Genomic DNA, 17,515 nt, shown 5'->3' with positions numbered 1-17,515 from the left:
GTACTCTGGTAGACCAGGACATTTTGGGTTGCTTGCTAACCATAGTAAGACTTAGAACAGCACTGCTCCATAATTCAAACAGGAAAAGAAAACTCAGATAAAACACAAATGTAAAGGAGAAAAACTAAAATGTATTTCTGCCATGAAAGCCAAACGTGCTTTACAAGTTAGTAGTCCCCAGTGACCTCTAGAAGACATGATTTTAAAATCACAAACTGGCCAGCCATGATGGCTTATGCCTGTAGTCCTGGCACTGTGGGAGGCTGAGGTGGGAGGATTGCTTGAGGCTAGGAGTTTGAGACCAGCCTGAGCAAGAATGAGACCCCACCTCTACTAAAAATAGCCAGGTGTAGTGGCACACACCTATAGACCCAGCTACTTGGGAGGCTGAGGCAGGAGAATCACTTGAGCCTAGGAGTTTGCGGTTGCAGTGAGCTGTAATGACGCCACTGCACTCTAGCAAGGGTGACGTAGCAAGACTCTGTCTCAAAAAAAAAAAATTTTTTTTAGTTTTGCCTGGTTTTGAACTACATACTACGTACTGTTTATTCTTTGTGAATTGCCTTTTTGCTCAGCATTGTTTTTTAAAATTTCTTTGATAATTTTATAAAATTTTTTTAATGATTATGGGTACGTAATAGTGGCATGTATTTATAGGGTACATGTAATAAATATTGGTTTAGAATCCTATAATCAGAATTTTTAATTTCTCGTATTAATCGTAATACTTACCTTATTCCTTAGCCCCAGCCACACTAATTATTAATCCTAATACTTATCTATAGATAATTTTGGGTTTTCTACAAAGACCATGTATTTCTGTGAATAATAACAACTTTCTTTCTTTCTAGATCTTATTGCATTTTTTCTTGCTCTGGTGTGTTGGCTATAACCTTCAGTACAATATTGTCCATGTCATCTGATTTTTTGAATTTGATTGCTAAAGGTTGTTTGTAATACCTTTAATCTCTCTAATATCTGCAGCATATATACTGACATTCTCCCCTACCCTCCACCTCCATTATCAGGTTCTGGACTTCTTTCTTTCCTTCCCTTTCTCCCCTGCCCCCCCCCCCCTTTTTATGAGTAGTTTTACTAGAGGTTCATCAGTTTTATTCATCTTTTGAAATAATTCATCCTTGTTGATCTTCTCTATATTTATTTCCTAATTCATTAATTTTTATTCTTTATTATTTTCATTTGTCTACTTATTTGGAATTTATTTTGTATCCTCTTTCTAATTTTTTGATGTGAATGCTTAGCTCAATTTTTGCCTTTTCTAATACATTTCTCTTCAAGTATTGGTCTAGCCATCTCATGAGTTTTGATATGTAATTTTTTTAAAGTTCAGTTCTAGCCATTTTCTAATTCTAGTTTGATTTAGTCTTTTACATGTTAAGTTTAGAAGTGTGTTTCTGAATGTTCAGAATCTTGTTATCCTTAGATATATTTCTGTTTTTAAGATTTCTAACTTGATTGCACTGTAGTCAGAGAATATTGCCCTTTTGGTACCAGTCTTTATTAATTACCTACTGTTGCATGAAGAATTATTCCAAAATTTAATGGTCTTTTAATATTCCTTACTAACTTGCCAGGTCATCAGTGTATTTAAAAGATTCACAAGTATTTTTTCCATCATCTTTATTTATTTTCAACAGAAGGGTCAGGGTACCTATTCAGCCAAACTGTCACAGATGGAAGATGTATCTGTAAAAGTTACTAAAGACCTGAACCAAAAACCTTCAAGATGCAAGAAAAGCTATTTCCTGAGGAGGAAGATACTTTTTAAATAAGAAAGCTATATGAATTAGTCTGGAAAGAAAAACAAAAGCCACAATACATATTGTACCAGAGGGAATTTAACATAGGGAGTTGGTAACCCAGGTGTGGGAGGAATGGAGAGCAGATGGGAGCGCTGAGATAACCCCGCTGTAGGAATTGCAGCGGTTACCTTGCTTAGGGCTGAGAAACAACAGGGAAGATTAGGGTTTCTAGAGCGCAGAAGCGTGGGGGAGAGGTCCTGTGGGGCTGGTGCTCACACCCCTGAGAGGGGCTGCGGCTGGAGTGCTGCTGCTGCTCTGAGGGGCCCGAGGAGGCTGGTTATGGGCACACTGGGAGAGCCTGGGGTCTGCAGTCAACTGCTGCTATTGGGAGGACCCTGATGAGAGCAGCAGCCATGCAGAAAGGAGCAAGCTTTCTCCCTCCTTGTACCTTCCAGTCACCCTCTTGGTCCCCATTGGCTGCACCTAACAGCTGGGAAAAGGGGAATATGGTTCGCAGAGCCCCAGCCCTACTAAGCAGAGTGTAGAAGAGTGAATGTGGAGGGGCAACAATTGCTTAATAAAGGGTAAGAGGCTGGCCCAGGGTCCCTGGAGTCTCACAGGGCCTGCCCAACTCAGATAGCCAGTGCTGTTCCTTGAAGGGCTAGAAAGGCCACAGGGTCATGAATTACATACAGTGCTGCTGCCAACCATGACTAGAACTTTACAAAGCACCTTTTCACTTATAATAACTGGTATGAAGTGACAGCTATTTCTCCCTTTCTCTTAGAATGTGAAATATTACCATGGTATCCGGGCTGCTGTGAGCAGGGTAAAGGACAGAGGACAGAAGGCCTTGGTTCTTGACATTGGCACTGGCACGGGACTCTTGTCGATGATGGCAGTCACAGCAGGTGCTGACTTCTGCTATGCCATCGAGGTGAGCCACCCTACACTCTTCAATTGTGTGTCCTGCATCTTGTGTGGGAAAACTCCTATGTCCTTGCTCTTTCCCCATCTGTTCGTTCACACACATTCATGGAGTACTCACTCTGTGCTAAGCACAGGACTGGGTTCTGAGCACGTAGAGATGAATCATACACAATTCCTTCCTCCAGGAGCTAGTTTTCTCCTCTGAAAACAGTGGCTTTCAGCCTTGGCTGCACATTGGAATCACTGAGGTAGCTTTAAAAAGTACTGATGCTTAACAGTCCTCTTCCCAAGATATTCATTTAGTTTTTATGGGCATTGAGACTTTAGAATGTGCAACAGGGTTGAGAACCACTACCTTAAATGTTCCTACAGAGCCAGCTTTCTTTTTGTGTTTATCAATCTGTCATTTCTTTCTTTAATAAAACATTAAACATATATTGTTTTTCTGATTATGTAAATAAGGCATATTATTGTAGGAAATTTGGTAAATGCAAAATAAAAATAGTGTGTTAACCCAAAGTTAACTGCTGTTAAAGTTTTTGGTGTATAATCTTCCAAACTTTGGAGGCAGGATGAGGGGTCATGTTTTAATATTTAAATACTTTTCCCTACAAAATTGGGTGCATGTGGTGATTGAGTTGGAAATAACAAAACCCCAGAGTAATAGTGGCTTAAACAAGGTAGAAGTTCTTTGCTTTCTCACATAAAGTCCAGAGGTCAGCAGTCCAGGGTGTTCTATCCAAGCTCCTTCCAGCTCCCCACCCCACCACCCTACAGCATTGCTCTCATACTCATGGGCTAGAAAGATGGGCATTTTGGGCTTAGGAAATACCTTGGGGTGTTTGGGGAACAGTGTCATCCAGAGTCTTGGCAAAAGGTGTCATGGTAGAAAAATCTAGAAAAGTAGACTGCAGCCAGATTGTCAAGGACCTGAGTGCCACAGTAAATAGTTTTAACTGTAAAATTTTGAGTTAGGTGTTCTTAAGCTGAGATAAGAGTAGTGAACTTGAGATCTCCGTGAAAGTCCTGAGAGTTGTATGTACATTTGTGTGTGAGACTCAGCAATTGTCTCAGGATTTCATAGAGAGGGGTAACAGCTGCTTCTCTACCCATGAGTAATCAACAAAGTTTTGGAGCACATACAAAGAAATCTATCTTTTAGATTGCCTTGATAGCCTCAAAGTAGATTTCATTATTCTTATTTTACAAATGAAACAAAACTAAGACCCAGAGAAATTGAAGACTCATTTAATTCCAACAGTTAATAAATAGGAGAGCTAGACTTGAAGCCTTGGCCTTCTGATTCCTAGTTATGGTGCTCAGGTGCTCACTCTATTGTGGTAGCTTTGATGGCAGGGTGTGTGTGTGTGTGTGTGTGTATGTATGTATGTGATGGCTTTCTAGCATGGATCTCTGGGAGGGCAGTGGTGCCATTGACTGTTAAGAACTGGGAGGAAGATGCTTGCTTTGTGGGAAGGATCATGCATTTGGTGTCTGGTGTGTTGAGTCTGAGAGAGGCTGGTCCTGAGGCTGAAGCTGGTGTCTGTGTGGACCGCTCATTAAAGTCAATAGGGGAAAACACATTTTTTGACAGAATTGCTAAGACTGTGCCGTAGGCTTTTTCTGTATTCCAATCTCAGTTACTTGGATTTCTGATTCTTGCTTCCTGCTTTGGCCTGTGACATTCAGCATCTCTTACGTGTGACTTTTGACATCTTAAGGTGGCCTCCCATTTTTTTCATTAGTGACCATATATTTGAACCTTAGTCTTTCTGTCTGTGGACCACCCTGTGGTTTTTAGCTGTGCCTGAGCTGCATGGCAACAGGAAAGCCAGGTCTGGAAGAATGAGGGAGGAGCTGTGGGCCCTAGAGATGGAAGTCTGAACCTTGAGAGAGTGGCATGTACAAGCGGATTTGGGACTCACTTGCCCAGATGTGACAAGATTATCCAAGGAGAGACAGTAGAATGAGAAGAGCAAACCTTGGAAACATGCCAGTGATCAGGGGACTGAGGGAGGAAGAGTAGCCAGTAAGGTCAAGTTCAGACAGAAGAGACCCTAGAGGGCAGAGTACTGTGGAAGCCAAGGGGGCAGACTGCATGGAAACCCTGGAAAAGAGGGAGTGGTCAGCAGGTGGAGGTGGTACAGAGCAGCACCACCCAGTAGAACTTTCTGTGGTGATGAAAATCTTCTGTAGCTGTGCTAATACAGTGGTCCCTTGTCACAGGCAGTTACCGAGCCCTGGAAATGTGGCTAGTATGACTGAAGAACTGAATTTTTAATTTTGTTCAATGCTAATCAGTTTACATCTAAATAGCTCCATGTGGCTGTCGTATTGCACAACATAGGAGTAGAAGCTGAGCAGGATGAGGGCTGAGAGAAAGCTGTTGGGCGGGCAGTTAGGAGGTCATTAGGGACCTCCCTCAGGTGATACTCTCAGGAGAAAGTAAGATTGAGGAGGGGAACCCAATGACCATAGACTTCTCTTTTAGTACATTTGAAAAGGAAGGAATATTTGGGAAAGGTGTGTATCAGTTACAGTGATTTCTATGGCAAGTGCCTTGAAAACCACTTCAGACTGGCTTAGACAGGGCTGTGGTTGGCTTCAGGGTTGGTTCCTTCAGAAGATTAGGGGTGTCTGTGATCTAGAATCTCTCCCTCTCTGCTCTGCTCTTCATTCATCACCTTCCTCCCAAGGCTGGAGCCATTCTTGGCAGTAAGAGGGCTGCTAAGAGCCATTGAGGACATGTCCAACAGGAAAGCACATTTCTGGCTTCGTCGTTCTCTGTCACTCCCTTTTTTTAGAGACGGTCTCACTGTGTTTCCCAGGCTGGAGTATAGTGGCTTTTCACAGGCATGATCAAAGCACACTGTAGCAATCCTCCCTCCTCAGCCTCCTGAGTAGCTGGGACTGCAGGCGTGCACCACCATGCCTGATTTCCCTCCCCTCCCCTTGCCTCCCCTCTTTCCCTTTTCTGCCAGGGTCTCGCTTTGTTGACTGGGCATGAGGGCAGTGGCATGATGATAACTCACTGTAACCTCAAACTCTGGGCTCAAATGATCCTTCTGCCTCAGCCTCTTGAGTAGCTGGGACTATAGGCCCGTGCCACCATGCCTGGCTAACTTTTCCTACTTTTGGTGGAGACAGCGTCTAGCTATGTTACTCACACTGGTGTCGGACTCCTGGCATCAAGCAGTCCTCCTGCCTCAGCCTACCAAAGTGCTAGGATTACAGGCATGAGCCACTGTGCCTGGCCTCCCTTTCTCTTTTTTGCATTGCTCTTTTGCCTGGGCTAGAGTGCTGTGGCATAAGCCTAGCTCACAGCAACCTCAAACTCCTGGGCTCAAGCAATCCTCCTGCCTCAGCCTCCAGAGTAGCTGGGACTATAGGCATGCACCACCACACCTGGCTAATTTTTTCTATTTTTAGTAGAGACAGGGTCTCACTCTTGCTCAGGCTGGTCTTGAACTCCTGACCTCAAGCGATCATCCTGCCTTGGCCTCCCAGAGTGCTAGGATTACAGGTGTGAGCTACTGCGCTGGGCCCCTTTCTCTTTTTTTAAGAGCAAGAACTTTCCTAAGAATTTCTAGCAAACCTCTCCTCAGGTATCATTGGCCAGAATTAAGGTTAAATCTCATTCCTCACCTCAACCCTGGCAAGATGCATTCGGTTACCCTTAGACCAGACAGGTGCAGCACTTGAAAGAACGTCACCTTCCCATGCTACATCCTGCACCTGATTTGAAAGGAAGGAGAGGACCACAGAATGGATGCTTGGAAGTAAACCTCAGTGGCCATTTCTGGTAGTGTTTTGGGTGAGACATTGAGCTTCTTGATGGGCTGAGGAGAAGGAGGCTATACGTGGTCAGAACCTGCAGGTTTGGTAAGAGATGAGGGACAGTACAAGACAGCAAGAGTGAGAGGTGGCACTGAGCTTGTGATCCTTTCAGGATTGGAGGCAAAGTGATTGGTGAGAACTAGACTTTGAGGCCCTCAGACCACATCTAAAATCATCAATCCAAATCCTAGAAATAATTTTAAATAGATTATGAATATTTATTTTCTAACCAAGCACATATGTATTCTTTATAAATACATTTTTAACTATTACTTAGTAATAGTTTTAAAAAAGTGTTTTTGGTAGAAAATGTGGAAAATACAGGAAAGGATTTAGAAAAACTGAAAATCTTGTCATCATGACTAGTCAAGTTATTTTGTTACATTTTCACTATCTGTGGGGGGCCACATGTGAGTCTGTGTGTTTTATATGCTAAAGTGGTTGGAGCTGTGGAATCCCAACTGGGTGGGTTGGAAACTAAGAGTTGGAAGGGCTTATGTTCGTGGAAGACTTCTGGAGAGGGGGAGTTTGTGCTTGCCTGGGAAGTGGGTTTGATTTGGCAGGCGGGGGTAGGACATGGATGGCTCAGGCTTGCCTAGTGAACAGTGAGGATCAGCGTGGCTGGAGCGTTGGTCGTGGGGTCAGGGCAAGTGAGGCTGGGAAGGGAAAGTGGTCTGTGTTGTGGAGGGCCTCAGATACAGGAGTCCCCCTCGTCTGTGGTGTCACTTTCCATGATTTTGGTTACCCTCCATCTGAAAATATTAATTGAAAAATTCCAGAAATCATTGGTTTTAAATTGTGTGCCATTCTGAATATTGTTATAATCATTCTATTTTTAGTTATTGTTAATCTCTTATTATGCCTAGTTTGTAAATTAAAATTTATCATAGGTATTTATTAGAAAAAACTTAGTATATATGGGGTTTGGTACTCTCTGAGGTTTCAGGCATCCACTGGGGGTCTTGGAATGTATCCCCCATGGGTAAGTCCCCTGTGGGGACTACGGTACCATAAGAAAAGGCTGTGTTCTGCCCGCAGTGGGGATTTGAGACAGTTTTGAGCCAGGAGGGTGACTTGCTCGCAGTAACAGTCTCACTTTCCTCTAGAGAGCACACCACCGGTCCCAGGTGTGTTTTGGAGGTGAGTCTCCTTCCTGGGTTTTTGGCGTCCTGTTAGTGTGGCACTGACACCTACTGCCGTCACTGGGTAGTGCAGCCTCCTCAGGATCCCCTGAATCCCCACCGTGCCTGCCCTGCAGCAGGAACTCCTGACAACAGGCTAAACCTAACTTTACCTTCATTTTCATGGCACACATTTGGAGAATAAAGTATTTAAGTTACAAATCTTAGGACCAGAATCAAAGACTATCTTGTTAACTTTGGGTGTTAGGATATTATTTAATTTATTGCTCATTTTTCTTTGGGGTTTGACTCTAATTTCTAGGTTTTCAAGCCTATGGCTGATGCTGCTGTGAAGATTGTAGAGAAAAATGGCTTCAGTGATAAGATTAAGGTTATCAACAAGCATTCCACCGAGGTGACCGTGGGGCCAGGTGAGAGCTACACATCCTGTGTCTAAAGCTTTATTAGCTCTTGTGTGAGAGAGGAAAAGGTTTATTCCAGTTACCTGGAATAGATCCAGGTCCTTGCAGAGAAATGGGCCCTCTGTGTGTGGTAGCTCTGACAGAGCTTTGCTTCTCTTGATGCTTATTTCTCTTGATGTTTATTTCTCTACTGGTTAAAATTGATCAGTACTGAGTAAACTAGAGCTAATCAAGTACAACAGCAGTGACACAAATGAAACCTCCTTTTGCTTTAAGCAAGTTGGAATTCTTGCGTGACCCAGCTTTGAGTTTCATCAGACAGAAGTGAATCTAAGATAGCAGAAAGTGGTTGTATGCTGACATCCTGCCTCAGCATACAACATGAACGACTTCCTGTACAGCACCATCTCTCAAGGTTTCCAGAATATCTTTTTTTTTTTTTTTAGACAGAGTCTCACTGTTGCCCAGGCTAGAGTGCCATGGCGTCAGCCTAGCCCACAGCAACCTCAAACTCCTGGGCTCAAGTGATCCTCCTGCCTCAGCCTCCTGAGTAGCTGGAAGTACAGGCATGCGCCACCATGCCTGGCTGATTTTTTCTATATTAGTTGTCCAGCTAATTGCTTTCTATCTTTTTTTTTTTTTCAGTAGAGACGGGGTCCTCACTCTTGCTCAGGCTGGTCTCGAACTCCTGAGCTCAAATGATCCACCCACCTCGGCCTCCCAGAGTGCTTGGATTACAGGCATGAGCCACTGCACCCGGCCCAGAATATCTTTTATAGTCTAGGAGTTTGAGTCGTACTTCTAAAATTTCATGTCACTGATACTTGGAGTGCACAGTTGGAAGATTTGCAAAAAAAGTTTCTGTGGTAAGGTTATGGCTATCACCACAGTTTTTAAAAATGTAGTATTTTATTTATATTTATTTTTCATTTTATTTTTTTTAAAGATAGGGTCTCACTGTGTTGCCCAGGCTGGACTTAAACTCCTGGGCTCAAGTGATCTTTCTGCTTTGGCCGTTTGAGTAGCTAGGAACACAACCATGTATCACTGTGTGTGGCTTTAACTGTTTTAGCATCCTGGTCTTCTATTTCTACCATCTCTGTCTTTTTTGGGTTTGTTCTGTTGACTAATTTTTATCCTGGTTCTAGATCACGTTTTCCTTCTTTACATATTTAATAATTTTTATTTGGATGCTGTAGATATTGGGAATTTTCCATTGTTGAATGCTGGATTTTGTTTTCTTTAAAAACTTTGTCTGGCATGCAGTTGGGTTACTTGCAGTTCACTTTGATCCTTTCAAGGCTTGTTGAAGCTTCATTGGAGCAGGGTTAGGGTAGCTTTTGGTCAGCTTTCTCACCAGTAGCACTATTGATATTTTGGCACTCTGTTTGACATTTTGATAATTCTTTGTTATGGGAAACTGTCTTATGCATTGCAGGAAGTTTAACAGCATCCCTGGCCTCTACCCAATAGATACCAGTCTCATTCTTCTCTCTTTCACCATTTGTGCCAACCAAAAATGTCTCCAGACATTGCCAGATGTCCCTGGGTGGAGTAGGGGTGCAAAATTGCTGCCTGTTGAGAACCACCGCTCTAAGTTTATTTGGCCAGACTATTTCAGTGTGACTTCTCTGGGGTCTCTTGCTGAGTGCTGTAGGTGCTCAGTAAGGATTCTCTGGTCTGGCTGATCAGAACCTGAATGTTTCTCAGTCCTCTGAGAGCTCTGGAAATTGTTCATGTTATAGCTCATGGTCATCCTTTGCCCAACCTTACAGAGTCTTACCCTGTGTATATGGGATTACGTTCAACAACAGGCACCAGGTGTAGTGGCTCACACCTCTGATCTTAGCACTTTGGGAGGCTGAAGGGGGAGGATCACTTGAGGGCCAGGAGTTTGAGACCAGCCTGAGCAGCATAGCAAGACTCTGTCTCTACAAAAAAGAGAAAAATTAGTCGGGTGTGGTGACATGTGCCTGTAGTCCCAGCTACTCTGGAGGCTGAGGTGAGAGGATCGTTGAGCCCAGCAGTTTGAGGTTGCAGTGAGCTGTGTTGCCGCAACTGCACTCTAACTGGGGCAACAGAGTGAGACCCTGACTCAAAAACAAAACAAAACAAAAAACAGGCTTATAGGGAACTCTGTGTAGAGTTCTGAAGGTTTGTTTCTATGTAGCTTCCTCTCTGGTTCTCTGCTTGGAAAGTTCCAGCCACCTCCACTTCCCTGAACTCTAGTTTCTGTCTACTTAACTCAGCAAGACTGCCATGCTCTGCTTGACTTCCTGCCCCTGTACCGCAGCCTGGAAAGTGCCTCCTGGCCGACAGCCAGAGCAGCGGTTGGGTTCACTTGGTTTATTTCCCTTCTTGGGAACAAACCGTGTTGCTTCTTGTTCCACATCTGAAAAACTTGTTTCATGTTTTTTGCCCAGTTTTCTAGTTGATGACCGTGGGAGGATAAGTCTGACCCACGTACTCCATTATAGCCACAAGTGAGATCATTATTTATTTTTGAAGATTTATTAGGTTATTAAGTATGGAATGTCCAATTTCCTTAAGTGCTTTGACAGTTGATATCTCTGACATTTCACTTTGACACTTCTTGTTTTTTTTTTTTTATTGTGGAGGTACATCCTCATTTTTTCAAACACAAGTTTTAGCTTGTGATTACCTTTCAAAATTTTTTTAGAGCAATTTTTGTGAAACCATGGATAAATCAAAAATTCATGTTATTTTTGAATAATGAGTTCCGTTGTGGAACCAGTGCAGCACAGACAGCTTGAAATATCAACAAAGTGTTTGGGAAGGATGTGGCTAATGAATGCACAGTACACTGGTGGTTTGAGAAGTTCTATTCTGATGATTTTAATCTTGAAAATGAGCTATATGGGTGACCTGAGGCCAAGGTGGATAATGATGAGCTGAGAGCTGTAGTGGAAACAAATCCATCTCAACCTACATGTGAATTAGCAGCAAGGTTTGACATTCCAGTTCCAATAATATTGGACCATTAGAAACAAATGGGCAAGATAAAGAAGCTGGATAGATGGGTACTGCATGAGTTAAATGAGCATCAGAAGGGAAATCTTCTTGAAGCTTGCCTTTCTTTGCTGTCGTGACATAAAGGTGAACCATTTCTACACAGCATTGTTATATGTGATGAAAATGGATTCTTTTTGACAATCGTAAGCATTCAGCACAGTGGTTAGATACAGATGAAGTGCCAAAACGCAGTCTAAAACCAAATATTCATCACAAAAAGCTCATGGTGTCTGTTTGGTGGTCTAGCACTGGTATTATCCACTATAGCTTCATGAAACCTGGTCATTTGGTTACAGTGAATGTCTACTGCAACCAACTGGATGAAATGATGAGGATGCTTGTGATTAAGCGGCCAAGATTGGTCAATAGAGACGGGCCAATCCTCTTGCAAGACCACATGTTGCAAAAAAAACAACACTGCTCAAACTACAGAGGCTGGACTTGGAAACTCTCTGTCATCCACCGTATTCACCAGACCTTGCACCAACTGACTACCACTTCTTCCAGGCTTTGGACCACTTCTTGCAAGGAAAAATATTCATTTCCCAACAAGCTGTGGAAGACACGTTTTGTGATTTCATTGCCACTGGCTCTGCAGGCTTCTTCACTGCTGTCATAAACAGAATACTATTAAGATGACAAAACTGTGTCGATAGTTTAGGCACATTCTTTGATTAATTGTATTGCTGCTTGTTTGAGATACAGTAAATACACTTTTGATTTGAAATTGGACATTTCATATTTAATGAACTAATATATGTTTTGACAGCATTGAGACTGACCTGCAGAGTAGCTGTGCCCTGCAGCCCTCTCTCTGTGACTCTGTGCCCTCCTCTAGGGTGGGTTGTTCACACACACCATGGGTTAGGCCAGCCCCCTCATACTTCCTTAATACTTTTCGTCTGTAGCGCTTGTCACTGCAATAATTAAATAATTATGTGATCATGTATTGAATGTCTGTATCCCCACATAGCTGCAGCATCATCAGGTCATGGACTATGTGGATCTTATTAATTATTCCATTCCATTATTTGCCCAGGGCCTGGCACATACAGGAATTCAGTTATCTTTGTTTAGTGAGTACATTGTCAACCTTGCTTGGGCTATAATCACTTGTAAATGGGACTTTGTTTCCAGTCCTGCAACTTGGCATGTGGCTCCTCATTGCCAAGTTGGGTGGTCTTCCCTCTGCTTTTCCTCTCAAACCACTGCAGCTTTGGTACTTCTGCCATTCAGTCCTGCCTGAAACTCCCTCCCCAGGCCTCAGTGACATCTTCTAATCTTGGTTCTATGTTGCTTGCTTTCTGCTCCCAAATGTGTGTTCTCCAAGGTTCTATTCCTAGCCTTTTAAAAAAAATGGCATCTAAATTTGTTGCCTGTTCCCCAGAGATGGATTACAGTGCACACTGAGGCGTGTGTAGCAGCCGACTCCAGGAGCAGCATTTGTTCATCCAGCCATTTCATTCATTTGGCAAAGACTTGAGAAGCACCTGGGGGACTTGCCCTCTTCAGGCTCCCTCTGCACCTGTATACACTAGCACTCACGTGCTAAATACAAGGCTCTCGGGAAGTATTTGTTAAAACTCACTGGATCATAAAAGCTTTATTTTTATCTTGATGAAGCAAATTTGGACAATAAATCATTTTAAATTACATAATTGGTTTAAAATTATTCAGGAGGTAGAATTGGCAGGGCTTGGTGATTGATTAGCTGTAGGGTGACAGAGAGGGAGAAGTCAAGACTTCAGCTAGTGTTCGTTGACTATAACTGGGTGCTAAGCATTGTTCTAGGCGCTGGGGTACAGTGGTGAGCAGGCAGTCAGGAGCCCTGCTCTCCTGGAGCTAATAAATGATGCCCAGGTTTCTAGACGGTGTGACTGGGGGTGCCGTTCAATGAGACAGAAACAGGTTTGTGGGGGTGGGGTGGGGTCGGTCTTGGATGGTGCATTCCAGATGGAGTTTGGCTTGATGTCAGAGAGGGTGGGCAGGGTACTCGGGGAGGTGGTCTTTGTGCCAGGAGGCAAAAGTTTCTTTCTAACTTCCTTTGTGCTTCATACTGCCATTGAGCACAAGTGTACGTCATAGGAAGGGTACATTTTTACCTTTGTTATCCTAACCTCCACCACGTGACACAGAGCTCATTACCCCTGTTTTACTGATGTGACGACTGATGGTCAGAATTGAGGGTTTGGGGCTAGAAAGTGAGACTCAGGCCCAGGTCTCTAGTACTCAAGGTTTGAGCTCTCTCTGTTACAGCCTTCGTTGAACCCCTTTAGGGTTTCTCTTTCCTTGCATCATCTGTGAGACTTGTCTTCTATAGGGAAGAGGGGTGGGCTTTGTCAAATTATAATTGATGCGCCATTTAGAGTGTTTACAGTTGATTCTCCTTGATGAATAGCCCTTTCCAAAGTCTATTTTGTCTCGGCTCATTAAAAATTATAATCGTAGAAGTAGCATTACATTATAGAGGTTTAGAAAACAGAGTTAACGAACCCTCCAGAATCCTACTATCCTAAAACAAGTGTTATTTGGGAGGTTGTTTGGTGGCAAGACACCAACTTAATTAAGGGGATATACTGTGAGAAATCTGGGGATTCTGAATGCTGGGTCTCGGTTCTGGTAGGAATAGCCAGACTGACGGCTGACCTACCGCACATAACTGGAAGTGCATTAGGTAGCCTCTCTCGCACTTTGGTTTTCTCTCCTTCTCTGTGCAGCCTACACATACTTGAAGTATCAGCATTCAGTTTTTGCTTTTCAAATAATTTTTGCTAATTTAATGGTTAAGAGTTTAATTGTTAATATTAATATATATCTTTTAAGTTGCTAATAAGAATGAAAAAAATTCCATATATTTGATTTCTTTTCTGTTCTGAATTGTCTGTGTGTATTTTTACCTGGTTTCTTTTTGGGTTTTTACAGTTTTGTTACCATTTTTTCCAAGTCCCTCCCACCCCAATGTTAAACATACAGAAAAGTTGAAAGAATAGTACAGTGAACACGCATATTCCCTTAACCTAGATTACCAATGTAGCATTTTGCCATACATACACATATATGGATTTTTTTTCTGAACCATTGGAAAGTCAATTGCAGACATCACGACACACTTCTGAGTACTTGAGCATATGTATGTACTTTCAATGTAATGACCTGTTAACCTCTTATCTTTCACATATTTGCTGAAAATATTTTTCCTAGTGTGTTGCCTGCTTCTGACTCTGTCTCTGTTTCCTTGTGTTTTTCAGATGGTGACATGCCGTGCCGTGCCAACATCCTGGTCACAGAGCTCTTTGACACGGAACTGATTGGGGAGGGGGCGCTGCCCTCCTATGAACACGCACACAGACATCTCGTGCAGGTAATGGGCCAGGGCCGCCCTTGGGCTTGTGGCTGTGGTTTCAGCTGGCTCACACAGCACTCATTGACGCACCATGCTCAACACAGCCCGAGCCCTCAGTTCCTCTCCGTGCACCCTGGAGCACCCCTCAAGTCCTGGGAGGCTCTGGTTCTCCTCGGTTGTGACTTTCGTGTCCTTTGAATGCTAAGTCTTGATAGATTAGAGTTGGAAGGCAATTCTTTTGATTCTGAATCTTTAAAATGAGCAAATACTCATTGAGTATCTACTGTGTGTAAGGTGTTGTAGCATCCAGGGAAGAATTTAAGACACCTTCTTGCTTCTAAGACCCACAGTAGTAGTGATGGCGAGGGCTGAATGGCTGAGTGGCCAGGCGGATGCACCGCAGACCATTGGTTTGGGACTGGGAGCAGAGGTCAGGACTGAGGCATGTGTGGAGATGGTGGAATTTGGAAAGGCACTGAGGAGAGAGAAGTGCTCCAGGTAGAGGGCCTGTTTGGTAGGTCAGTGAGGACACCAGCCTGGAGGCCTTGTGGGCTGATGGTGGAGAATGGAGTGAGAGTGGAAGGCCTTGACTGCCAGGACATTCCAGGTGAGGGAGCAGTGACAATTTTTGAGTCCTTTTTATGGACATAAACTGGAGGTGGAGGCTGAGGGTAAACCCCAGCTGGGGAGGGGAGAGCATTTGCTTCTTCTGTTGTTGGTGTCCATGTGGTAGGCATGGTCCATGTGAGCCTGTAGCTGTCCCAGCCAGACCCTACGTGGCAGTCCTGGGTGCCCCGGAGCAAAGGAGGGGGCGCTCCTTTCAGGGCTAGAGTCCACATTGCTCACATGGCGACCTTGTGGTGGGGACTGTCCTCCAGAACCCCGCACTGTGCAAGATGTCTCATTGACTCGATAATGCACAATCAACCCTTTCTAGGTATCAGTAGTAAGAATTTCTATTTCTCCACGTTAAAACCTCCCACTAGAGGAATCCCAAAACAGAAAATAAGGCTATTTAGAATTATGTTCATGGTGCCCAGTTTGTCTTTCTTTAATCTTATTTAAAAAGTGAGCAGGCAGCTGTCCTCAGTTTCCCCTTGGGGCACCTGGTGTCCATTGTCTGCTCTGATCACTGGCCTGGGCTGCCTACCCTGTCTGTGAGTCTGAAGAAGTTACAGCTGGTCCATGAAGACTTCCCTCTTCCTGCGTTATTGGAAGCCAGGATGCTTGGGTGTCAGACACATTGTCCCTGTGGTTGTTGAAGTGACCCAGCAATTGATCTCAGCAGACACATTTATTGAACACCTTTATTTTGCCAGGCCCCTTTTTGTGTACCAAGACTGTGAAGGGAGCCTTGGGGGAGGCAGCTAGGTGAGTAGGTCATCACAGTGCAGCTTGAGATATGCTCTGATGGTGCTTGGTGCAGGTGAGGTCCTGCCCGTGCTGCGGGGAGGAGTCAAGGAAGATGATGCTTGAGCTGAGTTGGTGTTGAAGAAAAGTGGTCAGAGGCTGGTGTTGCTGGCAGAAGAGACTAGCATGCACAAGGTGCGATGATGAATTGGTGCAGTGGATTTTGTATAGTGTGGGAGGCATGAGAGGTAGGTGTAGAGATGAGACCAGGGAGCTGGGCGGGGGCTAGGTTGAGAAGGGCCTGGGAGGCCATGCCCAGAGGGTGGAGGTCATCCAGAAGGCAGGGTGGTGGTGTGGGAGGGTTTGAAGCAGGGGGTTAAGGGCAGATTTAGGCAGTCTTGGAGAGAGCCATTGGGAGCAAGACTAAAGGCTGCAGGTGAGTTAAAAGGCTGTAGGAGTCATGCAGGTGCTGAGATGAGGTGGGCCTCAGCCACAGCCATAGACGTGGGCCTGAGAGGTGGTCACAGGACTTGGCGGTTACTTAGGTGTGGAGGCATCGAGGGTGGGGCCAGGGTTTGGGGCTTGAGCATCTGGGTTGGACGATGTGCTCCCTGCCAGCAGGGAGCGCAGCAGAAGGAGCAGCACTGGGAAGGTGAGCTGTCCAGTTTGGATACACAGAGTTTGAGCTGTCTGAGGCTCAGCCAAGTAGAGAGGACCAAGAGGCCTTTAGACCTATGGATTTGGTAGATGAAGAGAGAGTGACTGAAGTCGCCGCGGGAAGAGAATGGGGGACAAAGAAGGTCCAGACCAACTCTCTGGGGAGCCCCCCTGTGAGGTGGGCAGAGGAAGCACAGCCTTGGGAGGAGATGGGGAGTGAGAGTCTGGCTGCCTCGGTGCTTCTCCTCCAGAGCAAAGTCTGGAGATGCAGTGTTTGTGAGACACGAGACAGAATTTGGCCTTTGGAGGTTCTTTTTGAGAGGGAAACGAGCAGGCAGGGATGCTGCTAAACATCCTGCCATGCCCGAATAGCCTCCACAACAAAGGACCATTTGACCCAAGAGGCCGTAGTGCCAAGGTAGAGACATTCTGTGCTTGTAATTTCCATGCAGGTAGCAACTGCAAGTGTCCTCTTCACCGCTGGGTCCCTAGTGCCTGGTGTGTAAGAGGATGTGGAATGAATGAATGAAGTAGAAGGAAATCTAGACAAGGAGCTGGAGCCACAGCCGTGTGAGATGAGCACTCAGCAGTGCCGGGTGATGCCAGTAGGTCAGGTCAAGTTGAGGGTGGACGGTTGTCCACTGGGCTTTGCAATGAGGAGGTTCTGGTTCTGGTGCCAGGCCAGAGCGGCACTGAAAGGGAGACGACTGCTTAGCAGTCAGACTTGTGCTCTTTTTTGATGTCAGTGTGGGAGTTCATCAGTGTGATGACAGTTAAGGTTTATTTTGGAAGTATTTAACAGTGCCAGGTAGCTAGGAACTTAATCTGACAAATCATTTTAGGCATCATGTGTATTCTTTCTGAAATCTAGTTCCTTTTTGTTTTTCTTTCCTGAGGGCTCAGGACAGAAAGCAATTCACTATCCTAATAGTAATAAGGTATTAGGTGTTACCAAACTGACCTAATATTAAGGAATAAACCTCTTTTGATCAATAGGAATTACTCTGGGAATAAGTGCCTGATTTTTTTTGTTGTTGTTCTTTTGTTTTTTAATACAAA

The 17,515-nt window shown here is 44.4% G+C and overlaps 1 protein-coding gene across 12 annotated transcripts in view; it reads left to right on the top strand.

Moving 5' to 3' along the window:
* The window catches only part of PRMT7 (protein arginine methyltransferase 7), a 54,551-nt gene that overhangs the window by 7,619 nt on the left and 29,417 nt on the right, over window positions 1-17,515 (top strand). For 11 of the 12 annotated variants that reach the window (XM_045533413.1, XM_045533409.1, XM_045533408.1 and 8 more), the window contains 3 exons: window positions 2,551-2,700; window positions 7,974-8,082; window positions 14,355-14,467. In XM_045533413.1, the coding sequence (XP_045389369.1) occupies window positions 2,551-2,700; window positions 7,974-8,082; window positions 14,355-14,467 (372 nt within the window). Of the gene's footprint in view, window positions 1-2,550; window positions 2,701-7,973; window positions 8,083-8,835; window positions 8,940-14,354; window positions 14,468-17,515 lie in introns of those variants that run through there. The other variant, XM_045533415.1, reaches the window with a different exon arrangement.

Source organism: Lemur catta, chromosome 20 (genome assembly GCF_020740605.2).
Source record: "Lemur catta isolate mLemCat1 chromosome 20, mLemCat1.pri, whole genome shotgun sequence".
Lineage (NCBI taxonomy): Eukaryota > Metazoa > Chordata > Mammalia > Primates > Lemuridae > Lemur > Lemur catta.
This window is presented reverse-complemented; position numbering and strand designations above follow the sequence as displayed.